The sequence below is a fragment of the Myxocyprinus asiaticus genome, chromosome 20 (assembly GCF_019703515.2).
Source record: "Myxocyprinus asiaticus isolate MX2 ecotype Aquarium Trade chromosome 20, UBuf_Myxa_2, whole genome shotgun sequence".
Classification (NCBI taxonomy): domain Eukaryota; kingdom Metazoa; phylum Chordata; class Actinopteri; order Cypriniformes; family Catostomidae; genus Myxocyprinus; species Myxocyprinus asiaticus.
In genome coordinates, this window is record NC_059363.1 from 32,942,199 (window position 1) to 32,960,781 (window position 18,583).

The following is an 18,583-nucleotide window of genomic DNA, read 5'->3' on the forward strand; positions in this document are numbered from 1 at the left end:
ATGAACTGTGGAAACCGGTTCCCGCTTCCTCCTCTATCCCGGGTTTCGGCATCAGTGTAACAACGGTTCAGGTTGGGCAGATAAAGGAGAAAGCGGGAACCGGTTTCCACAGTTCATGTGAGTCAGTTTTATTCAAAAATACCCAGAAATCACTGTACATAAGCAATCACTCAAAACATAAGACGGCTCTTCAGCGTCACTCAAATAAACAGTCCGCTTTTCAGCTTCACACAACCCAAGACTCTCTCAGGGGACAGACACGAAGACTCTGGTCTGCCTGTCTCTCTGTGAACTGGCAGTCTTTTTATATCCCCCGACTCTCACTGTGAACACAGAGATGGTAATTAATCACAATTCATCTCAGGTGGATGTCCTTACCGCTCTCTCTCTCTCCCCAGACGGGTGCTCAACCATGCTCTCACCTCCACAAACCTCAAAACAAACTCCTCAAATAGCAGGCTTTTTTTTTGTATTACTGGCTGAGACATGTGAATGTAAACAAAAACTAGAGGTCAAAACTCCAGCAAAACTTGTAGAACATTGAACAATTTTATTGTTAGACCAATGCGTTTCAGCTTGTGGCCTTCATCAGGGTCATTATAAAACATACTGCAAACATGACACCGTATTTGTCACCCATGTTCATGTGACAAACAATTGGTCCATCTTTGTAGGTGCCCCACTGGCCAGTATGTGTGTGGATGTACATAATTGGTTGTTTTTTATTTTTTTGACTCACACGTACCCTATTTGAAATGTTGTTTGCAGTATGTCTTATGATGACCGTGATGAAGGCCACAAGCCAAAAAGCATTGGTCTAACAATAGAGTTGTTCTATATTCTACAAGTGTGGCTGTAGTTTTAACCTCTTTAGACTTTTTTCCCTCTTCCTTGCACTTTGGAGGTAGGTGAAGTTGTGCCAGAAATCCCTACCCTGCTTCTAATGTAAACAAAAACTGCCATACCAGAGAGTTGGTAATCTTCACATTATTTGCACTGTAATTTCTTTTTATAGGCTGTAATGCGGTTATAAATGTAGAATTTCAGGTTCTTCCAGTCCCGGTTCTTTAGAGCTTCTAGTTCAGCCTTTAAACACTTCTCACAGTCACTCTTTGCTGGTACAGTACAAGATGTGATGAATTGCTTCATGTGCCTTTCCACCGCCTGCACCTCTGTCTGCTGCCAGGGTGTTTTCTTCTTCTGGGTAGTTTTACCTTAAAGTGGTCAGAAAAAATATTGAAAGGATAAAGAAGAGTGTGTGCTGGAATTCCAATCTGTAGTTCTGAATCCTATATCAGTATTTATGTCAGCATCTATAGTGCAAGTCAAATTATTTGCACTCTACCTATAAATAGAATTACATTGTCAGTCAAACACCGATTTCTACATTCTGTCACTTGGACTGAAATAATCATTGGGGGAAAAGGAAAAGATAATTAGGATCAATTTCTTCGCTATAAGCACACATGTTGTGTTGTCTTAAATTATTTGTTAAATCTGATCACTGTCGTGGGTTCACTTTTTATACATTCATGAAAATAATATTTTCAATCAAAATTTTCAAGCAGAAACAACAGTATTTGTCATGTTCTTATCAACATTTTGGATTCATTACATAAATCCATCTAGTTATCACACTCTCTAGTGTGTCCAAAGAATTCTTATATGACATAGCTATGGTAATTATTTCAAATGACAGTAAAGCTACTTGAAGTTGAGCTGCTTCTACAGTATGAGTAATACTGTAAGTTATTACTATGCATCCATCCACTCATTAAACTGCTCCAGGGATTAATTATTACTGATGTTTCAATTATTAGAACAGCAGTTCTAGTCCCACTTAAGAACCTAGTAGATTCTAGCATCAACCAAGTAACCCTATCAACAACTACAGATGGGTTTCTGAGCATTGTGATCTTGAAATTCATGTGTAGAGAAGAACAATTTAGGGCTGCCGGCAGCAACAGTTCGCCGGAAAATTCAGGGAAACGGCAAAAAACAAACTCAGCATTTAGTGATCTGGTCTGAGTCCTGAATGTTAATAACTAGTTGGATGCTTTAACTCAGAAATTGGTGAATCAAGAAATATCTGGTTTAAGAGCTCACTCTGTTACTGTGTGTTAATGGTTGGTTTAATCAGCATAGCATCAGTTTCTAAGCTTTGCAGCTTGCTGACAGCTGCTAATTTAGGCTTGACAGAGGAGGGTAACTGATGGCTTTGAAAGGAAAAAAGCATGAATTTATAATTTTTCAGTGACAAAATTACAAACAGATGTAAGGTTGTCAGTGATTCAAAGGTGTGTTCAGTTTCTTTTTATGTTCCCATGTGGCTGCTACTGCAACATTTGGCCATTTCTAGTTTAATTCGTATAATGACAGTACTGTACATCTACAAAAAGGAGCAGACATTCAAAAGAGAAATGTGTAAAGAGTTCACCTTTGGAAGAAGGCCTCATAGCACTGGCTCCTGAAGGTATCTCTTCATCTGATGATAGTGGTTTGCGTCTCTTGGGTGGTGGCGGCATTTCATTCCTCTTGGTAGGAGGAAGTGACACCTCAGCTGATGGTTCTATGGAAAATAATCAAAATTCTATATTTTCATAAAGATATATACTTTACATGTACTATAGAATGCTGACAATACACAACTAATGTGTTATTTGCTTCACTAATGGTTTTAAATTATAATTAGTGCATAAAATTGCATTAACCCATGAAGTGTGCAATTGTGTTCATCATTGCAAGTATATTTGAACTACATATTATTGAACTAATGAATGAGGAATTTTTTAAGTTCATTTTATTTTCTATTGACTCCTGATATTGATGATAATGATGATAGGTGTACAACAAAGTGCCGTCACAAAGAACCAGGCGACAAGTGCTCATGAAGTTTACTTTACCTGAGCAGGCTACACAGTTAAACTTGTTTAACCTGACAAGAAACAGACCCACACTAAAAATAGGATTGTCCTGGAGTTACAGTATGTTTTAATTATGTACACCATGAATAATATTCGATTTTGTTTACATCATTGTCGCTTTCATGTCCCAATCAGTAAGTCCATATGCACATTGTATGAAACATTCCATGAACACACTGTAATGATAACAATTCATCCCTGCACCTGCCCATTACAGTCTGTAACAAAAAAAAAAAAAAAAAAAACAGGTGTTAGGTAGCTAACTAACCAAAGAATGCTAAAACCCTTACATGCATTGGGACTTGGGAGTTTATTACAATTAATAGTTTTCACGTGACGTCACACCCTTATAGGAACGCCCACCTGATGGGCAAAAAAAAATGCGCTTGTCCATTGATCGCAGTTATTTTTACCCCTTTTGTTTAGCCAAAATGCTGGATAGTTGTTGTTCAGTTGGATAACCAACGGAGAGACAAGCCTGGGTTGTGCTTCTACTGAATCCCGTCTGAGAAAGAAAACCAAGAGAGCAGATTGTGGATTTTTGCTATTAGAAGTGCCTCCATCTCTGGGGAGGGGAAAGAATGACAACATGAAAGTACACACATCTTTGCAATGAACATTTCATCAAAGGTAAGTGTGGAGCGGGACGTGGTTGTGTGTCTGTCACTGGGGAGAGAGAAAGCGGTAAGGGCCATATATACATACATAAATCCAAAGAGCACATTTAGCCCAGCAGCCAGCATTGTTTTGGATGTTCGGCAAGTTCCGTCGCAAAATATCCGTCATAAAAGCTGTCCAATCAGGTTGTGACCTTATCCTTATGACTTTTGTTTTGTATCTTTAGGTTTGATGTTAAAAATGCCAGTGAGAACACTAAGCGAACCAGGACTAAATGTATCATTTTCTCTTTTGGTCCGGACCAAGAGAACCGAACTACAAGTGTGAACACACCCTAAATGGCAGCCGGAGCGACAGACCAAGAGTTGGTGCCACACACGCACACCCTGAAGCCACGCCGTGAAACTGAACCTCTGTTATTCTTAAGTTGCTTGAAATGTTTAATGGAAGCGGTGTGTGAAAAGTGAATGTCTGGCTGAAGAGCAACATTTTTAGTTAAACGAGAAAAATCAAGAAAAACACCCTTACTTGGACTGCAACCCCGGCTCCCGTTTCCTTCCCACTGGAACCCCCCTACAGTAAGCTCAAGTAAACTGAGTATTTCAACTGTTGTATTTTAGTCATTATACCTTTACGTAATCGTCTGACATGGTTCGTTTTGTGCCGTGACACAATCAACACGAGGAGAGAGCGGAACAGTCAGCTAGCGTTCTACGACAGAGTCACCGTTTGTGGATACAATACAAATGAATGGAGAGAGCCGTAAACTGAAACCTACCTGTTGTAAAATTTTCGCATTTCTCTTATAAAAATAGCAATTTTTTCATAGTAAACTCCACAAATAATCACTCCAGAATGATTGTTTAGTGTAAAACATGTTGAAGAATAGCTTGGAGGCATTCAATTCATTACACAATGAGCTGTTTTGTCAAAACAGCATTTATTCAGCATACTGAAGCATCTCCTTCAGTGTTGGCTATGATGTTGGAACAATGTTTTTGCCTGTCAGGTCTCCGCAACAGTCGCGTGACTGAAAACTATGAATAGAGGCAAACTGTAGTATTTTGACAGTAATACAAACCATCAACAGTAGATGAACAGTGTCCCTCCTGTATACTTCTGTCTTCCTCATCACAGTCAAGAACTTTTTCTGTGGAAGTTCAAAGTACAGCTTAACAATGTGATTAAGTAAAATGAATAGATGGTAAACACTAAAAGTCAAATAAAATAACACACCATCAGGATCTATCCCAATTTCATCTAAGTTCTTGCCATGGAACTCAGCTAATCTTCCTTGCTCGAGAGCCATTAGAACTTTGCTGATCTTGGCAAGTTGCAGGGTCTTCACAGGGAGTCGATAGAACTCACGATGGATTCTTATGTCATGTCCAAGAAAGTTGGCCAGCTGGTCCATCTCTGTGTCTGTCATATTCAGCACTGTTGAAAGGGTTGCGGCATGCTTTCGCAGTCTGGTAGATGTCAGTGATTTGGGACACTCTGCACCACATGCCTTTGCAAAGCCACGGAGGCAGTCTGACCCTCGTAAATGTGTCATGGCTTCTGGTCTTGCAAACATATAACCATTGTCTTTTAGAACCCCATAAGCCTCTCTCTGCTTAACAAGGAGTTCTAAGGCACACAGCATTTCTGGAGTCAGAAGAATTGGAACTGGCTGACCACGCTTTCCCCTGGTGACAATCCTTGAGAAGTGTCTGCAGAGTTTTTTTTCCACTTCGGAGAGCGCCCAGTCCACATTCTCATGTGGATCAGAAGTGTCTCTTGATGAAAATGCAGACAAGGGCATGCTCGCCACCTCTCCTTCCCTGTGGCGGTTAAAGAGAATCATCTGGGCTAAACACACCTTTGCCAGCTCCAACCAGGCTTTAGTAGAGGAACTTTCAGAGAGTGAATTGTACCATTCATCTTGCAATTGACTGAGATATGTATGCATTTTTTGGACATCTTCAGTAAAGGGCATGAGAGTGGGCACATTCCACTTTGCTTCACTGTTGTTCCTCAATGCTGTAGCAGAGATCATCTCATTCCACTTTTCCTGATGGATGTCTTGAAACTCACTGGCCTTCTTCAAAAGCTCTGTGTTGTTTGAGATTAAACCCTGAGCTTTTAAGAGTTTGCTTACTTTAACTAGGGTATTCCCAAGCTTGTTTGCAAGTGATGGAATCAAGAACTTGTTGGTTTCACTGTCATACCCACATGTATACTTGACAGCTTTGACAGTCTCCATGTACTTCTTTGGATTTATACAATCTTTCATTTTTTTTAAGGTAGTGACTTTCCTGGCATTGTGAATCAGCCTTCCCATTTCTCGCATCTTCTCTCGCACACACTGTTGATTCTTGGCTGATGTCCCACCTTTGTTTAACAAGTGCTGCCCAATATCAATAATGACTTGGTCATTTTTTATTATATTTGTGATTGGGTCAGGATTCATGGCACTGATTACTCCCAACAGTTGTTTAGTCATGTTTGAAGGCACAGGCCCTGTGAATGTACACATGGACTGAACACGGTTTTTTCCTGGTTTGGGGGGGACTGATCCAGGTTTAAGTCTACAAGTACGCATATGTCGCCACAGGACCTTTCTTGTAAAAAGTCCTTGACAGTATGCACAGTGCATGAAGTCATTTCCCTGCACTTCTTTAGGTGGTCGTTTAAATGGCACTAGTTCCCCCTTTCCTGATTCCATAACAGCAGCATTGTGAGCAAAGTTTCCTCTGTTGCGAATATAATCTAGCTGTTTTTTTCTCTCCTTGGAACCCTTTGGAAAGCTTAGAGCTTCAGCCACATCAGATGTATTTTCATGTGAACTTTCTAGATGCCTTGCCATTTTAGCATAAGGCTTACAGCAATACAAGCAATAATGTCTCTTGTTGTAAACTCTACTGCCACCTATTTTTTGGTATGCACTAACAACTATGCTGTCTTTTGTGTTCTGACTTGAACAGGGTTCTTCTCCTTTTCCAGATGCTTCAGATGTAAGGCTGTGCCTGTCAAAGGTCATTTTGTCTGATGTTGTTGTGTCACAGACAGGGGAACTCACTGAGCCAGAAACATCCAGTTCATCGTCAAGAAGCTGACGTTTCATCTGGTTTGGTATAAGGCTAGCATCACTGTCACTGTCACTTTCGGAAGCGGTATCTGGAATGTAATCATCTGAACTCTCTGGTGTAGAATCAAAGAGTTCACCAGAGTCTTGAAGATCAGTGTCTTTCATCTAAAAATAATAATAATTAGAAATCTATAGAACTGTCACAATTAGTTAATTAATTGGTCAGTAAATTAATAGAGATAAATTGGCAACTATTTTGATAATCAATAGTTCAAGTAATTTTTCAAGTTATGTGTGACAATTTGCTCCTTCTCGCCGTTTATGTTATAATAAACTGAATATTTTGGGTTTTTGGACAGTTGATCTAAAAAAGAAAAAAAAAAAAAAGAAAAAGACATCTGATGACATAATTTGGGGCTTAAAGTAAAGGTGATGCAAATTTTTGACGGTTCTCTGATATTTTATAGACCAAATGATTTACCACTTAAGAATATAATTCACTGAGTAATTGATAATGAGAATAAATGTTGATTGCAGCTCTAAGCACAATCCCAGTTCAGTACAATATGACATTTTATAGTTTCGTGTTGCAACTTAATTGAGAACTTACTATGATACTTTTAGTCCGTCTCAGTCTTGGTACAAAAATCTCGTTTTCGTTTCGGAGATCTGTCACAATCTGTAAACAAAAAGCAAAAGTATAAACAACATTTTACATTATTATAGTATTTGAAATTGGAAAAAAAAGTTGACCAGATTTCAGCGAAAAAAATGCGAAACATTTCTTCCTGTCCAGCCAACCTCTGTCTACATTCACACAATTTTAATTAAACAGGCTTCATGGGGACCTTTCACACACAATGTTACAGTTCCTTGTGGGGACCAGTTTTCTTCAATTTTTCACACAGTTTGTACTCGGACACTGACTGAATGCGTGCTGTGGGGACGTCGTGAGTGTCCAGAATAGAGTAACAATTAATCAAGAAAAAGAAATTCCTGTCAAGGTTCAAATCTGCCCAAAATATCCCACTACCACTAACCTTCTACATGGATAACTGTGGAGGTGAGGGCGTGGTTGAGCGCCCGTCTGGGGAGAGAGAAAGCGGTAAGGACATCCACCGGAGATGAATTGTGACTAATTACCATCCCTATGTTCACAGTGAGAGTCGGGGGAGATAAAAAGACTAACAGTTCACAGAGAGAAGAGAGAGACAAGACAGACCAGACTCTTCGTGTCTGTCCCATGAGAGAGTCTTGGGTTGTGTGAAGCTGAAAAGCGGACTGTTTATTTGAGTGACGCTGAAAAGCCGTCTTATGTTGAATGAAGCTGTACAGTGATTGCTGGTTATTTGTAATTAAAACGGACTCACTTGAACTATGGAAACCGGTTCCCGCTTCCTCCTTTATCTGCCTAACCTGAACATTTATTACACTGGTGCCAAAACCCAGGATAAGGAGGAAGGTACGCTGCTATGGAGTCGTCTTCACCATTGGAGGAAGTGTTTCAATCCCTTGCCAGCATCCAGCCAAGAGGAGGACCAACGGGCATTGCAGAGCTTAGCACCCTGGCATGCTGCGACCCCAGCAGCAGCGAACCCCCATGTGACGCTGGCGAAGATGGGGGCGCATGATGAGCCAGAGGCCTTTGTGGAGCTCTTTGAGCGCACGTCCCAAGCTCTGGAATGGCCGCAGGTGCAATGGGCAGTCCACCTCCTACCACTGCTGACCAGGAAGGCCCAACTCGGGCCGAGCGCTCGGCCCAAGTTCTGTAATGGCCGCAGGTGCAATGGGCAGTCCACCTCCTACCGCTGCTGACCATGAAGGCCCAACTCGGGCCCAAAAACCCCCGGTCGACAACCTCCTGAGGTGCCCTGAGCTGAAGAAAGCCATTCTACAGCGGGTCGGCCACAGTCCCGAACAGCATCGTTGGCGGTTCCGAACCCTGACGCTGAGCGAAGTCGGCTGCCCGTTTGCCATCATTAAACAGCTCCGTGATGCCTGCTGGTGGTGGGTGCTGGCCGAGGAGCCCAGCGACGTCGGGGTGTCATCAATCTCGTGGTACTGGAACAATTTGTCGCCATACTACCGAAAGGAACTGCGGAGTGGGTCCAGTGCCACCAACCGGTGTCGCTGGATGAAGCAGTGCAGTTGACCGAGGACCATTTAGCAGCATACCCAGGGGCTGGCAAGCCCCTCTCTCTCTCCCTGTCATCCCTCCCCCTCCCTCTTTCCGATCTATCCCGTTCCCCCTGAAACTGTGGAACAATCGGGGCACCAGTCTTGGGGGGTGTGCTAACAGTCTCTCCCCCGACTCTACCCATTCTTCTTCTCAGGTGGGAGAAGCTGCCGCCACTGGTGTGGGCATGAGGTTTGGGCCAGTCTGTTGGAGTTGCGGGGAGCGAGGAAACGTACGCGAACAGAGCCTGGTTATGGAGGTGGGGACGGTGATCTGGGTCCCCAACACCCAACAGGCCGCCCCCGATCAAGCCAGGATGAACCAAACACCTGTGAGTATTGGGGGGGTACATACCAAGCCTTGGAGGATTCAGGTTGTAACCAAACCTCTATTCATCAATGCTTAGTTCAAAATGGGGCACTGGATTCAAATAATAGGATGAAGGTGTACATGGGATTTTTTCGATTATCCTGCAGTGACCGTCACTATTCTACTTCGGGATCAAAAGCATAACATTGAGGCCATGGTTAGTTCCCGCCAAACCCATCCACTAATTTTGCCTCGGCTTCCCCAGCCCTTAGGGGAATTCCCGCTGGGGATTTCCCTCTGAAGCAGATGGGAGATGAGACTCTTAAGCGTGCGTTTGACCAAGTGAAAGTAATTGATAGTCAGTGCCTTCAGCCGCGCATTGCACTCACATATCTGTATTTATCAATTATAAACGATCGGTTGTATCGAGTGATGCAGGACGCTCAGACAAAAGAAGATACAACCCAGTTGTTAGTACCAAGGAGCCATCGGGAAATGTTGTCCCAGGCGGCTCATCACAGTCAGATGGCAGGTCACTTGGGACAGGGGAAAACACTAAGCCGTATCATGGCCTGTTTCTGTTGGCCGGGCATTCGCGGGGATGTTAGCCGGTGGTGTGCGACATGCCGCGAATGTCAGCTGGTGAATCCGCCGGCCACTCCAAAAGCACCATTGCGCCCTCTTCCATTGATCGAGGTTCCCTTTGACAGAGTTGGCATGGACCTCGTCGGGCCATTAGAACGGTCAGCATGTGGGCATCCCTTTGTGTTGGTTCTGGTGGACTACACAATGCGATACCCGGAAGCAGTGTCTCTTCGCAACATCTCAGCACGTAGTGTTGCTGAGGCACTCTTCAGAATAATCTCCCGAGTGAGGATTCCGAAAGAAACCCTCACTGACCAGGGCACTACTTTCATGTCACGGTGGTCGAGCACCTGTCTGGGGAGAGAGAGAGCGGTATGGACATCCACCTGAGACGAATTGTGACTAATTACCATCTCTATGTCCACAGTGGTGGTCAGGGGACATAAAAAGACGGCCAGTTCACAGAGAGAAGAGAGAGACAGACAGACCAGAATCTTTGTGTCTGTCCCCTGAGAGAGAGTCTTGTGTGGTTGTGTGAAGCTGAAAAGCAGACTGTTTGAGTAACGCTGAAGAGCCGTCTCATGATTTGAGTGACACTGTACAGCGATTGCTGGTTATTTGTGAATAAAACGCGAGAACTGTGGAAACCGGTTCCCGCTTCCTCCTTTATCTGTCCAACCAGAACCTTTGTTTCAATAACGTTAAACTGTTTGGTGTACGAATTCACACTAGATTACCATCAAAATAAACTTCCTCCTTTTAATTCCTTAAAAACACAAAAACATGACAAAGAGAGATTGTAGAAATAAATCTTTAGTGATGAACATGAATTTACCAGTTGAGGAGAGTTGTCTGGACCAGTAGCATCATCCATCGGTGTCTTTGACAGGAGGGAAGCATCGGAGTCATCTACTGCCAGGGTATTAGATGTAATGCTGGTCGTCTGTAAACTCAAAGTTTATAATAAAACATTTCAAATAGTTATTTTTATTGGGATCTCTATTCCTATACTCCATACATAAACTGTATGAAATTAAACATTTGACTCCACACATAAACTGTATGAAATTAAACATTTGATTAGAATTTTTTACTGGACTTCTGGTTGGGCACAATGTACCTGCAGGCGAGTTTTTGCATTGTGCTCATCCCTCGGAGCCTTTAAATGGAGGGACTTGCTGGAATCCTCTACATTTAGATCATTAGCTGTTTTTTCAGCCACCTGTAAACATATTTTCCATAAATAATTAGACAATGGATTTTTTTGTGATTGTATTTTACTCAGTTGCAATATGACACTTGAATGTCACACATAACTTGAAAACATTTGCCCTTAGACTTACCACCCCATCCTTTAAAGGAATAGTTCACCCAAAAATGAAAATCTGCTGAAAATGTACTCACCCTCAGGCCACCCAAGATGTATCGGAGTTTCTTTCTTCATCAAAACAGAATTTAAGATTTTTTTGGATTTCATTTCAGGCCTCCTCCTTTAAACAATGCAAGTGAATGTACTCCATTTTTGACGGTCCAAAATGCATATTTAGGATGCATCAAAACAATCCACACGACTCCAGTCGACAAATAAAGTTCTTCTGAACACAAACAATTTTATTGATTCCAAAAATAAAACATACAAACACAACATAAAAAATGGAATCAATTATTCACATTATAACACCCCCCCCCCCCAATTAGATCATCAAAATAAAAAAAATTAAAATACATGAAAAAAAAAAAACAAGAGATACATTCAAACAAAATCAATAAAACACATACCCAACTAAACTACAAATCCCTCTCCACAGCCGTTCCCTGAGAACCATCCAAAAAAGCCAAATACCACCCCCCCCACCTCCACTTCCTGACGAACAAATCACATTTCCCCAGCCTTCTAAAAAACATCTCCTCAAACGCCGACACCGGCTAGGACCCAACTTTGTAATAACTGTCCCCAATGTCCAGAGTCATCCCATCACCCAGGATACAGGGTCTGGGGCTAAATGAAAGTTCAGTGTTCAACACCTCACTCATAAAGTTCTGAACCCTCAACCAAAATTCTTGGATATTTATACATCCCCAAAATACATGTATTGTTTCCCCGTCTTCTGATTGGCACCACCAGCAGGTGGGTGTGTCTTTAAGACCCAACCTATACAATCTAGAGGGGGTCCAGTAGAACCGATGCAAAATCTTAAATTGCATCAGACAGACCCTTGCATCTCTAGATGCAGACTTGATGCTTTTTAGGATCCTGGCCCACACTCCCTCCTCCAATATCAAATTTAAATCCTTTTCACATAATCTCTTGAGAGAAGACAAAGTTCCATCCCCCAGACTCTGAATCAACAGGGAGTAATACACTGATGCTTCATGACCTTTCCCAAAAGCAGTAATCACCATTTCCAGAGTATCTGCTTTAGGGGGGTGTACACTACTCCCAAAAATAGTACAGCGCAACTGGCGCAGCTGTAAATACTTACGGAACTGGGATCTAGGAATCTTAAAATGTTGAACCAAATTATCAAAAAAATCTCAGTATTCCACTCTAATATAGGTCATCAAGTGTAGTAACCCCCCTCCCAATCCACTCTGACCAACAGAAAGGGGACTTATTAATGTGTAATTTAGGGTTCAGCCATATGCTTGAGGCAACACTTAAATAAATGTCCGAATTAAACACTCGACACTTTCGTCCAAACTAGGTGCAGATGCGAGATAACGGGGTGTGACTTAACTTCTCCGATTAGTTTGATCGAAAGGCTTTGCAATGGCGAAATAGGGGCAAGAACTTCCTGTTCAATATAGAACCAGGGAGGGGCTCTCTCAGGTGGGAGCGACCAATGGGCCAAATGTCTGAGACCGAACGCATAATAATAAAACAAAATCTTGGGTAGGCCTAGCCCTCCTTTGTCAATCGGCCAATGTAACTTATTGAAATGTAACCTGGGATGCTTACCATTCCAAATGAAGGACTTCACTATGCTATCAAATTGTTTGAAATAAGAGAGGGGGACATCTACAGGGAGAGACTGCAGCAGGTAGTTAAATTTTGGAATGCAGTTAATTTTAATAACATTAACCTTCTCAATCATCGATATATGTAATGAAGCCCACCTGCCCACATCACTCGAAAACCTTTTTATTAAAGGCTCAAAATTAACTCTAAATCACATAAATTTGCTTGGAATAAAATGCCCAAATACTTAATGCCCTGTTTGGGCTACTGGAAGGCGCCCGGCTGAAAAGCCGTTACTGGGCAGTAAGCAGTCAGAGCTAAAGCTTCGGATTTAGACTAATTAAATCTGTATCTCGAAAATTTTGAAAAGGAATTGATAATTCTTTGGAGGCAACGCATAGATCTAGTGGGGTCGGAGACGAATAATAAAATATCATCTTTTCTTATCGCGGCTGCTAATGGTTCCAGGGCAAGACAGAACAATAATGGGGAAAGAGGGCAACCCTGCCGGGTGCCCCTATCCAGAGTAAAATAATCCATTTGTTTGTACCGCCATTACCGGGTGTCATCTAGTAACTTAATCCATCCAATAAAAGTATTCCCGAACCCATTTATATCCAAAATCTTAAAAAGATAATCCCATTCTACCATATCAAATGCCTTTTCAGCATCAAGTGAGATGGCAGCGATCGGAGTCTGATCATTCGCCACTGACCACGTGATATTGATGAAACGCCTAATGTTGTCAGAAGAGCTGTGGTCCCTAATAAACCCCACCTGATCTATATGTATAAGAGATGTCATAACTTTACGTAATCGGTTAGCCAAAATTTTTACATCTAGCTGGATCAGGGAAATTGGACGGTAACTCTTACACTCACTTGGATCTTTGTCCTTTTTAAGAATCAGACTGATCCGGGCTTGTGTCATAGTTGGGGGAAGCTTTCCATTCTTTAATGATTCTGTATAAACTTCTAATAAAAGTGGAGCCAATTCTGTAGCATAAGATCTAAAAAATTCAGCGGCAAAGCCATCTGGCCTGGGAGCCTTGCCTGTAGGTAAGGCCTTAATTACCTCGTCAAGCTCCTCCAAGGTTATCTCAGAATCAAGAGAATTTTTTTGCTCAGTCGTCAATTTAGGGAGTTCTAATGGTTCCACAAAGTTTCTAATATCTTCATCAGTAGACGAAGACGTGGAACTATAGAGATCAATATAGAATTCTTTAAAAGCATTATTAATATCAATGACCGAGGTAAAAATTTCACCACCAGCAGATTTCACTGAGGGAATGGTAGAAAAATAAAAGCTTTCTCTGCTTTATTTATCTAGCCAAAAGCTTCCCTGCTTTGCCCTGAATAACCAAAACTCCACCTTCCGCGACAAAATAGTATTATATCTATATTTCAGTCGGGTCAATTCTCTGAGGCCATCAGACAACATTCGCCGCTTCAGCTCTGCTTCGGCACTTTTAATATTCCCTTCCAACTCCACAAGTTCTCGTGCTTTAGATTTTTTGATGAATGAGGCATACTGTATGATCCGACCCCAAAGAACAGCCTGTGGCTTGGGAATGTGCCTCCCAAGCCACGCCCACAGAGGATACGGAGGACCAGTAGGTCTCCAAACAGACACTGATTTCAGTCTTCAACATTTGTTGGAAATCAGGATTTTGCAAAAGGGATACATTAAAGCTCCAACTACACTACCGGTCAAAAGTTTTGAAACACCTGACTGAAATGTTTCTCATGATCTTAAAAATCTTTTGATCTGAAGGCGTATGCTTAAATGTTTGAAATTAGTTTTGAAAAACAAAAATATATAATTGTGCCACCATATTAATTTATTTCATTATAAAACTAAAATTTAATAAAAATAAATAAAAAAAGAAGTTTTTGAAATTGATGACTTGGACCAAATAATAAAGAAAAGCAGCCAATAAGTGCCCAACGTAGATGGGAACTCCTTCTGTACTGTTTAAAAAGCATCCCAGGGTGATACCTCAAGAAGTTGGTTGAGAAAATGTCAAGAGTACATGTCTGCAAATTCTAGGCAAAGGGTGACTACTTTGAAGATGCTAAAATATAACACAGTTTTGATTTATTTTGGATTTTGTTTAGTCACAACATAATTCCCATAGTTCCATTTATGTTATTCCATAGTTTTGATGACTTTACTATTATTCTAAATGTGAAAACAAAATTATAATACAGAATGAGTAAGTGTTTCAAAACTTTTGACCGGTAGTGTATATGATTTCTTTTTCTCTGTGTGTGGCAACATCTCTAAACTCACCAGGGCGTGATCTAAGACTAAAATGTTTCCAATTGAGCAATCAACAACAGATGAAATGAGTGACTTAGATATATTAAAAAAAAATCTATTCTAGAATAAATCTTATGGACTGAAGAAAAAAAATGTATAGTCCTTACCAGATGGGTTCAAAAGTCACCAAATATTTACAAGACCAAGATTTTTACACATCCTGTGAAGTGTCAATGTTGCTCTAGGGGGCTGACACACTTTTGCTTCACTATGATCAAGGACTGAGTCCATCAAAAGATTAAAGTCTCCTCCCAATATTATATCATGAGGGGTGCCAGCGGCTTGCAAGATCCCTTCAAGATCTATAAAAAAGCCCTGATCATCAGCGTTAGGTGCGTAAATATTAGCCAAAATCAACATTTGCCCCTGAATGTCTGCTAAAACAATAATGACTCTTCCTAATTTATCTTTAATCTGTTTGAAAAATTTGAATTATAGATGTTTACTTATCAATGTAATGACTCCCTTACTCTTACTTGAGCCAGCACTAAAGAAAACCTGCCCACCCAATATCTTCACAAATTTTGCTTCCTGCAGGGAAAGATGCGTTTCTTGAAGAAAGACTATATCATATTTCTTACATTTAAGAAAATAAATAACTTTCCTTCTTTTTATGGAGTGCCCCTACCCATTTACATTCCATGTGGAGAGAGACAATCCACTCATATTAACATTTGACATTGATATAATAAAAAAAATAAATTGTGTGTCAAAAGCAAGATTATACAGACCACATTCCCCATTAATGCAACAATCAAACCCCGAACTTCCCCCCTGAACAAAACAAACACATTAACCCCGCACACAACAGCGCCAACCGGCGACAATCCCTCTAAACTCAAAAGGTCCATGTACGCATACGAGAGTCTGCGCAACAACTTTGCCATTGGACTGCTCAAGCCCGGTGTTTCTATACAAAGTTTTCCTTTGCTCCTCACCTGGCACAACACGGGATCTTTATCGGATGATCTCAGAAATTTGGCCAAAATTGATCGGGGCATGTCTCCCTCAGCAGATCTCCGAGCTCGCTCGATTTCCAGTTTATGGCATGTTATGTCGAGCAGACTTGTCCAGGAATTTCACCATATCCTGCCCTCTTCATGCTCAGGAATTCCAACAATCCGTATATTTTTCCTTTGGCTCATATTTTCAAGATATTCCAGTTTTTCCAAAATGTGTTCCAAGTCTGTTTTGGACGCGGGTGGATTAGCGGATAATTCCCTTTCCGATGACTCCAAATAATTGATACTTTTGTCAACATCTGTCATTCTTGTGACCAACTCAGAGAACTTTGCTTCCATCACCGTAATCGATCTACGTATTACAGCGAGATCCTCCAAGTCAGCGACAACCTTCGTCAGCATCACCGAGATGTTGGACAGTTGATGCTGGATTTCGACGTGCCGTCCAAATCTAGTCCCCGGCTCGCAGGCCCGTCAGAGGCCTCAGCTTGAACACGTAAGTGTCTTTTAATGTCTCCAGAGTCTGAGGATTTTGACTTCTTTGATATGTTTGCCTCAAAGAGCAAATATGTAACTGGGTGTATCGAATCTCACCGGTTATAACATGAAAATAATAAAAAACACTAGCAAAGTGCGCAGAGCTCGTGATTCACACGTCTGCTTCTCGCATGGCGTCACGTGACCCCCCTGAACCCAAACGATTGATTATTTTGAGAAACAAAACAATACTTATATACTTTTTAACAACAAACGTTCGCTTCCGTACATCTCTGTGATGTGCGCTCATGAGAGGGATGACGTAAGCTCGTTGGTAAGGTCACGCGTCACATGGAGGAGGAGGCAGGAAGCGCGTCATTGTTTTTTTTAATTATTATTATTTGGAAATTAATTTTTATTTTATTTTATATTGTTTTGAAATAGTTTTGGACTGTTTTGGTTTGTGAACGGCACATGGTCTGTGCAAGTACTTGTAAACAATGACGCGCTTCCTGCCTCCTCCTCCACGTGACGCATGACCTTACCAATGAGCTTACCTCATCCCTCTCATGAGCGCACGTCACAGAGATGTATGGAAGCGAACATTTGTAGTTAAAAAATATATAGTATTGTTTTGTTTCTCAAAATAATCAATCATTTGCATTCAGAAGAATTTCATTTGTCGACTGGAGTCGTGTGGTTTATTTTGATGCACCCTAAATATGCATTTTGGACCGTCAAAAAATGGAGTACATTCATTTGCACTGTTTAGAGGAGGAGGCCTGAAATGAAATCCTATAAGTCTTAAAATCTGTTTTGATGAAGAAAGAAACTCAGATACATCTTGGATGGCCTGAGGGTGAGTAAATTATCAGCAAATTTTCATTTTTGGGTGAACTATTCCTTTAACATGTACATTTTAGGAAATTTCTTTAAAAAAAAGACACGCTGAGCTGAAGTCATTTAGCTTGGATTATAGCTTTCTAAGATAATTCTGATACCAACTGATTGGTATTTGGTTTCTTTATGCATGTTAATATTTATTCTTATTTTGCCAATTGCATTTTTTAATTAAATAGTAATAGGGATAAATTAGATTCATACATTTCTAATAGATTCAAATTCTAATCCATTCAACCACAAAATTATTTGATACGTTTCAACACTATGAGCTATTCTGTACGCTGTGTATTGTTCAACATACTTGTGTTCTCCATGGGTAGTCTTCACCTCCATAGTGATAGGTAATTTCTTCTCCTTCTTTAATGTCATTCAGGGCAAACAAACAAAGGTGTGGGTTTCCATTCATGTCAATTTTCTTCATCTCACAGTTCGGATGTCTGTGATCATCATTAGCTAGCCGCCCAAATGATCCATCTTCTCTAGACACATCAATACTTAAAAATATGAAAACATGAGAAAAGGGGAAATACAAATATCACAATATATCACCACAAAATCAGTGCCTCACTTACTATAGTATAGTATAATATAGTATAAGGAGTATAGTTTTGGTGCAACTTGATGTCTTACCACCATGTTTTCCCTTTCCACTTGAACTCAAACATAAATGCAGCACAAGATGGGTGGTAAAGTTCTTCTTCTCTGCGATTCTGCATCATTTATCAGATCTCCCCTATATTCAAGAACAAAATCTCCTTTGCAAATGGAACCCTTTGCAAATACACCACGTCCTATAAAATACAACAAAAACATTTTCAACCAAACAGGAAAACCTATCGATTCTACCATTATCAATTAGTCTATGGTAATATGTAATACAAAAAACACATCTTGCAGATAAAGGATGCCAATTACACAAAAAAATAACCTGAATAGATGGTAGCTGATTTAAAATATAAGCTGCAATCAGTTGCCTATTTAATATACCCAGAAGTTTTGCACTAGATGCTCTTAAGATAATGATTGTATATGGTTGTAATTATTAACTGATAAACCACATCAGACTCCACCTTACCTTTCACTGTATTGAGGTACTTCACCTCTAATTTGAATGTTTTGTCAGTCTTTGAAAAAACATGATGCATGGCATCCTTAAGGGGGCTGATCCGTGGTGGCACTTCAAACTGCAGGGAAAATTTAAAAAGTCATTTGCATTGGATTTAGTTACAGTTTGAGGTCTTTAAAATTATTAGCTATATAATGTTTTTACTAACTCTT

The 18,583-nt window shown here is 40.8% G+C and overlaps 1 protein-coding gene across 3 annotated transcripts in view; it reads right to left on the bottom strand.

Moving 5' to 3' along the window:
* Positions 1 to 865: 865 nt before the first annotated feature.
* Positions 866 to 18,583, bottom strand: part of LOC127411307 (uncharacterized) — a 19,024-nt gene continuing 1,306 nt past the window's right edge. The window contains exons 2-11 of one of the 3 annotated variants that reach the window (XM_051646785.1): positions 18,381 to 18,489; positions 17,936 to 18,096; positions 17,607 to 17,799; positions 10,803 to 10,904; positions 10,518 to 10,625; positions 7,223 to 7,291; positions 4,779 to 6,777; positions 4,624 to 4,692; positions 2,438 to 2,569; positions 866 to 1,214 (exon numbers count right to left, since the gene is read on the bottom strand). In XM_051646785.1, the coding sequence (XP_051502745.1) occupies positions 988 to 1,214; positions 2,438 to 2,569; positions 4,624 to 4,692; positions 4,779 to 6,777; positions 7,223 to 7,291; positions 10,518 to 10,625; positions 10,803 to 10,904; positions 17,607 to 17,799; positions 17,936 to 18,024 (2,988 nt within the window). In that variant the 5' untranslated portion in view covers positions 18,025 to 18,096; positions 18,381 to 18,489 and the 3' untranslated portion in view covers positions 866 to 987. Of the gene's footprint in view, positions 1,215 to 2,437; positions 2,570 to 3,126; positions 3,430 to 4,623; positions 4,693 to 4,778; positions 6,778 to 7,222; positions 7,292 to 10,517; positions 10,626 to 10,802; positions 10,905 to 17,606; positions 17,800 to 17,935; positions 18,097 to 18,380; positions 18,490 to 18,583 lie in introns of those variants that run through there. The other 2 variants (XM_051646786.1, XM_051646788.1) reach the window with 2 other exon arrangements.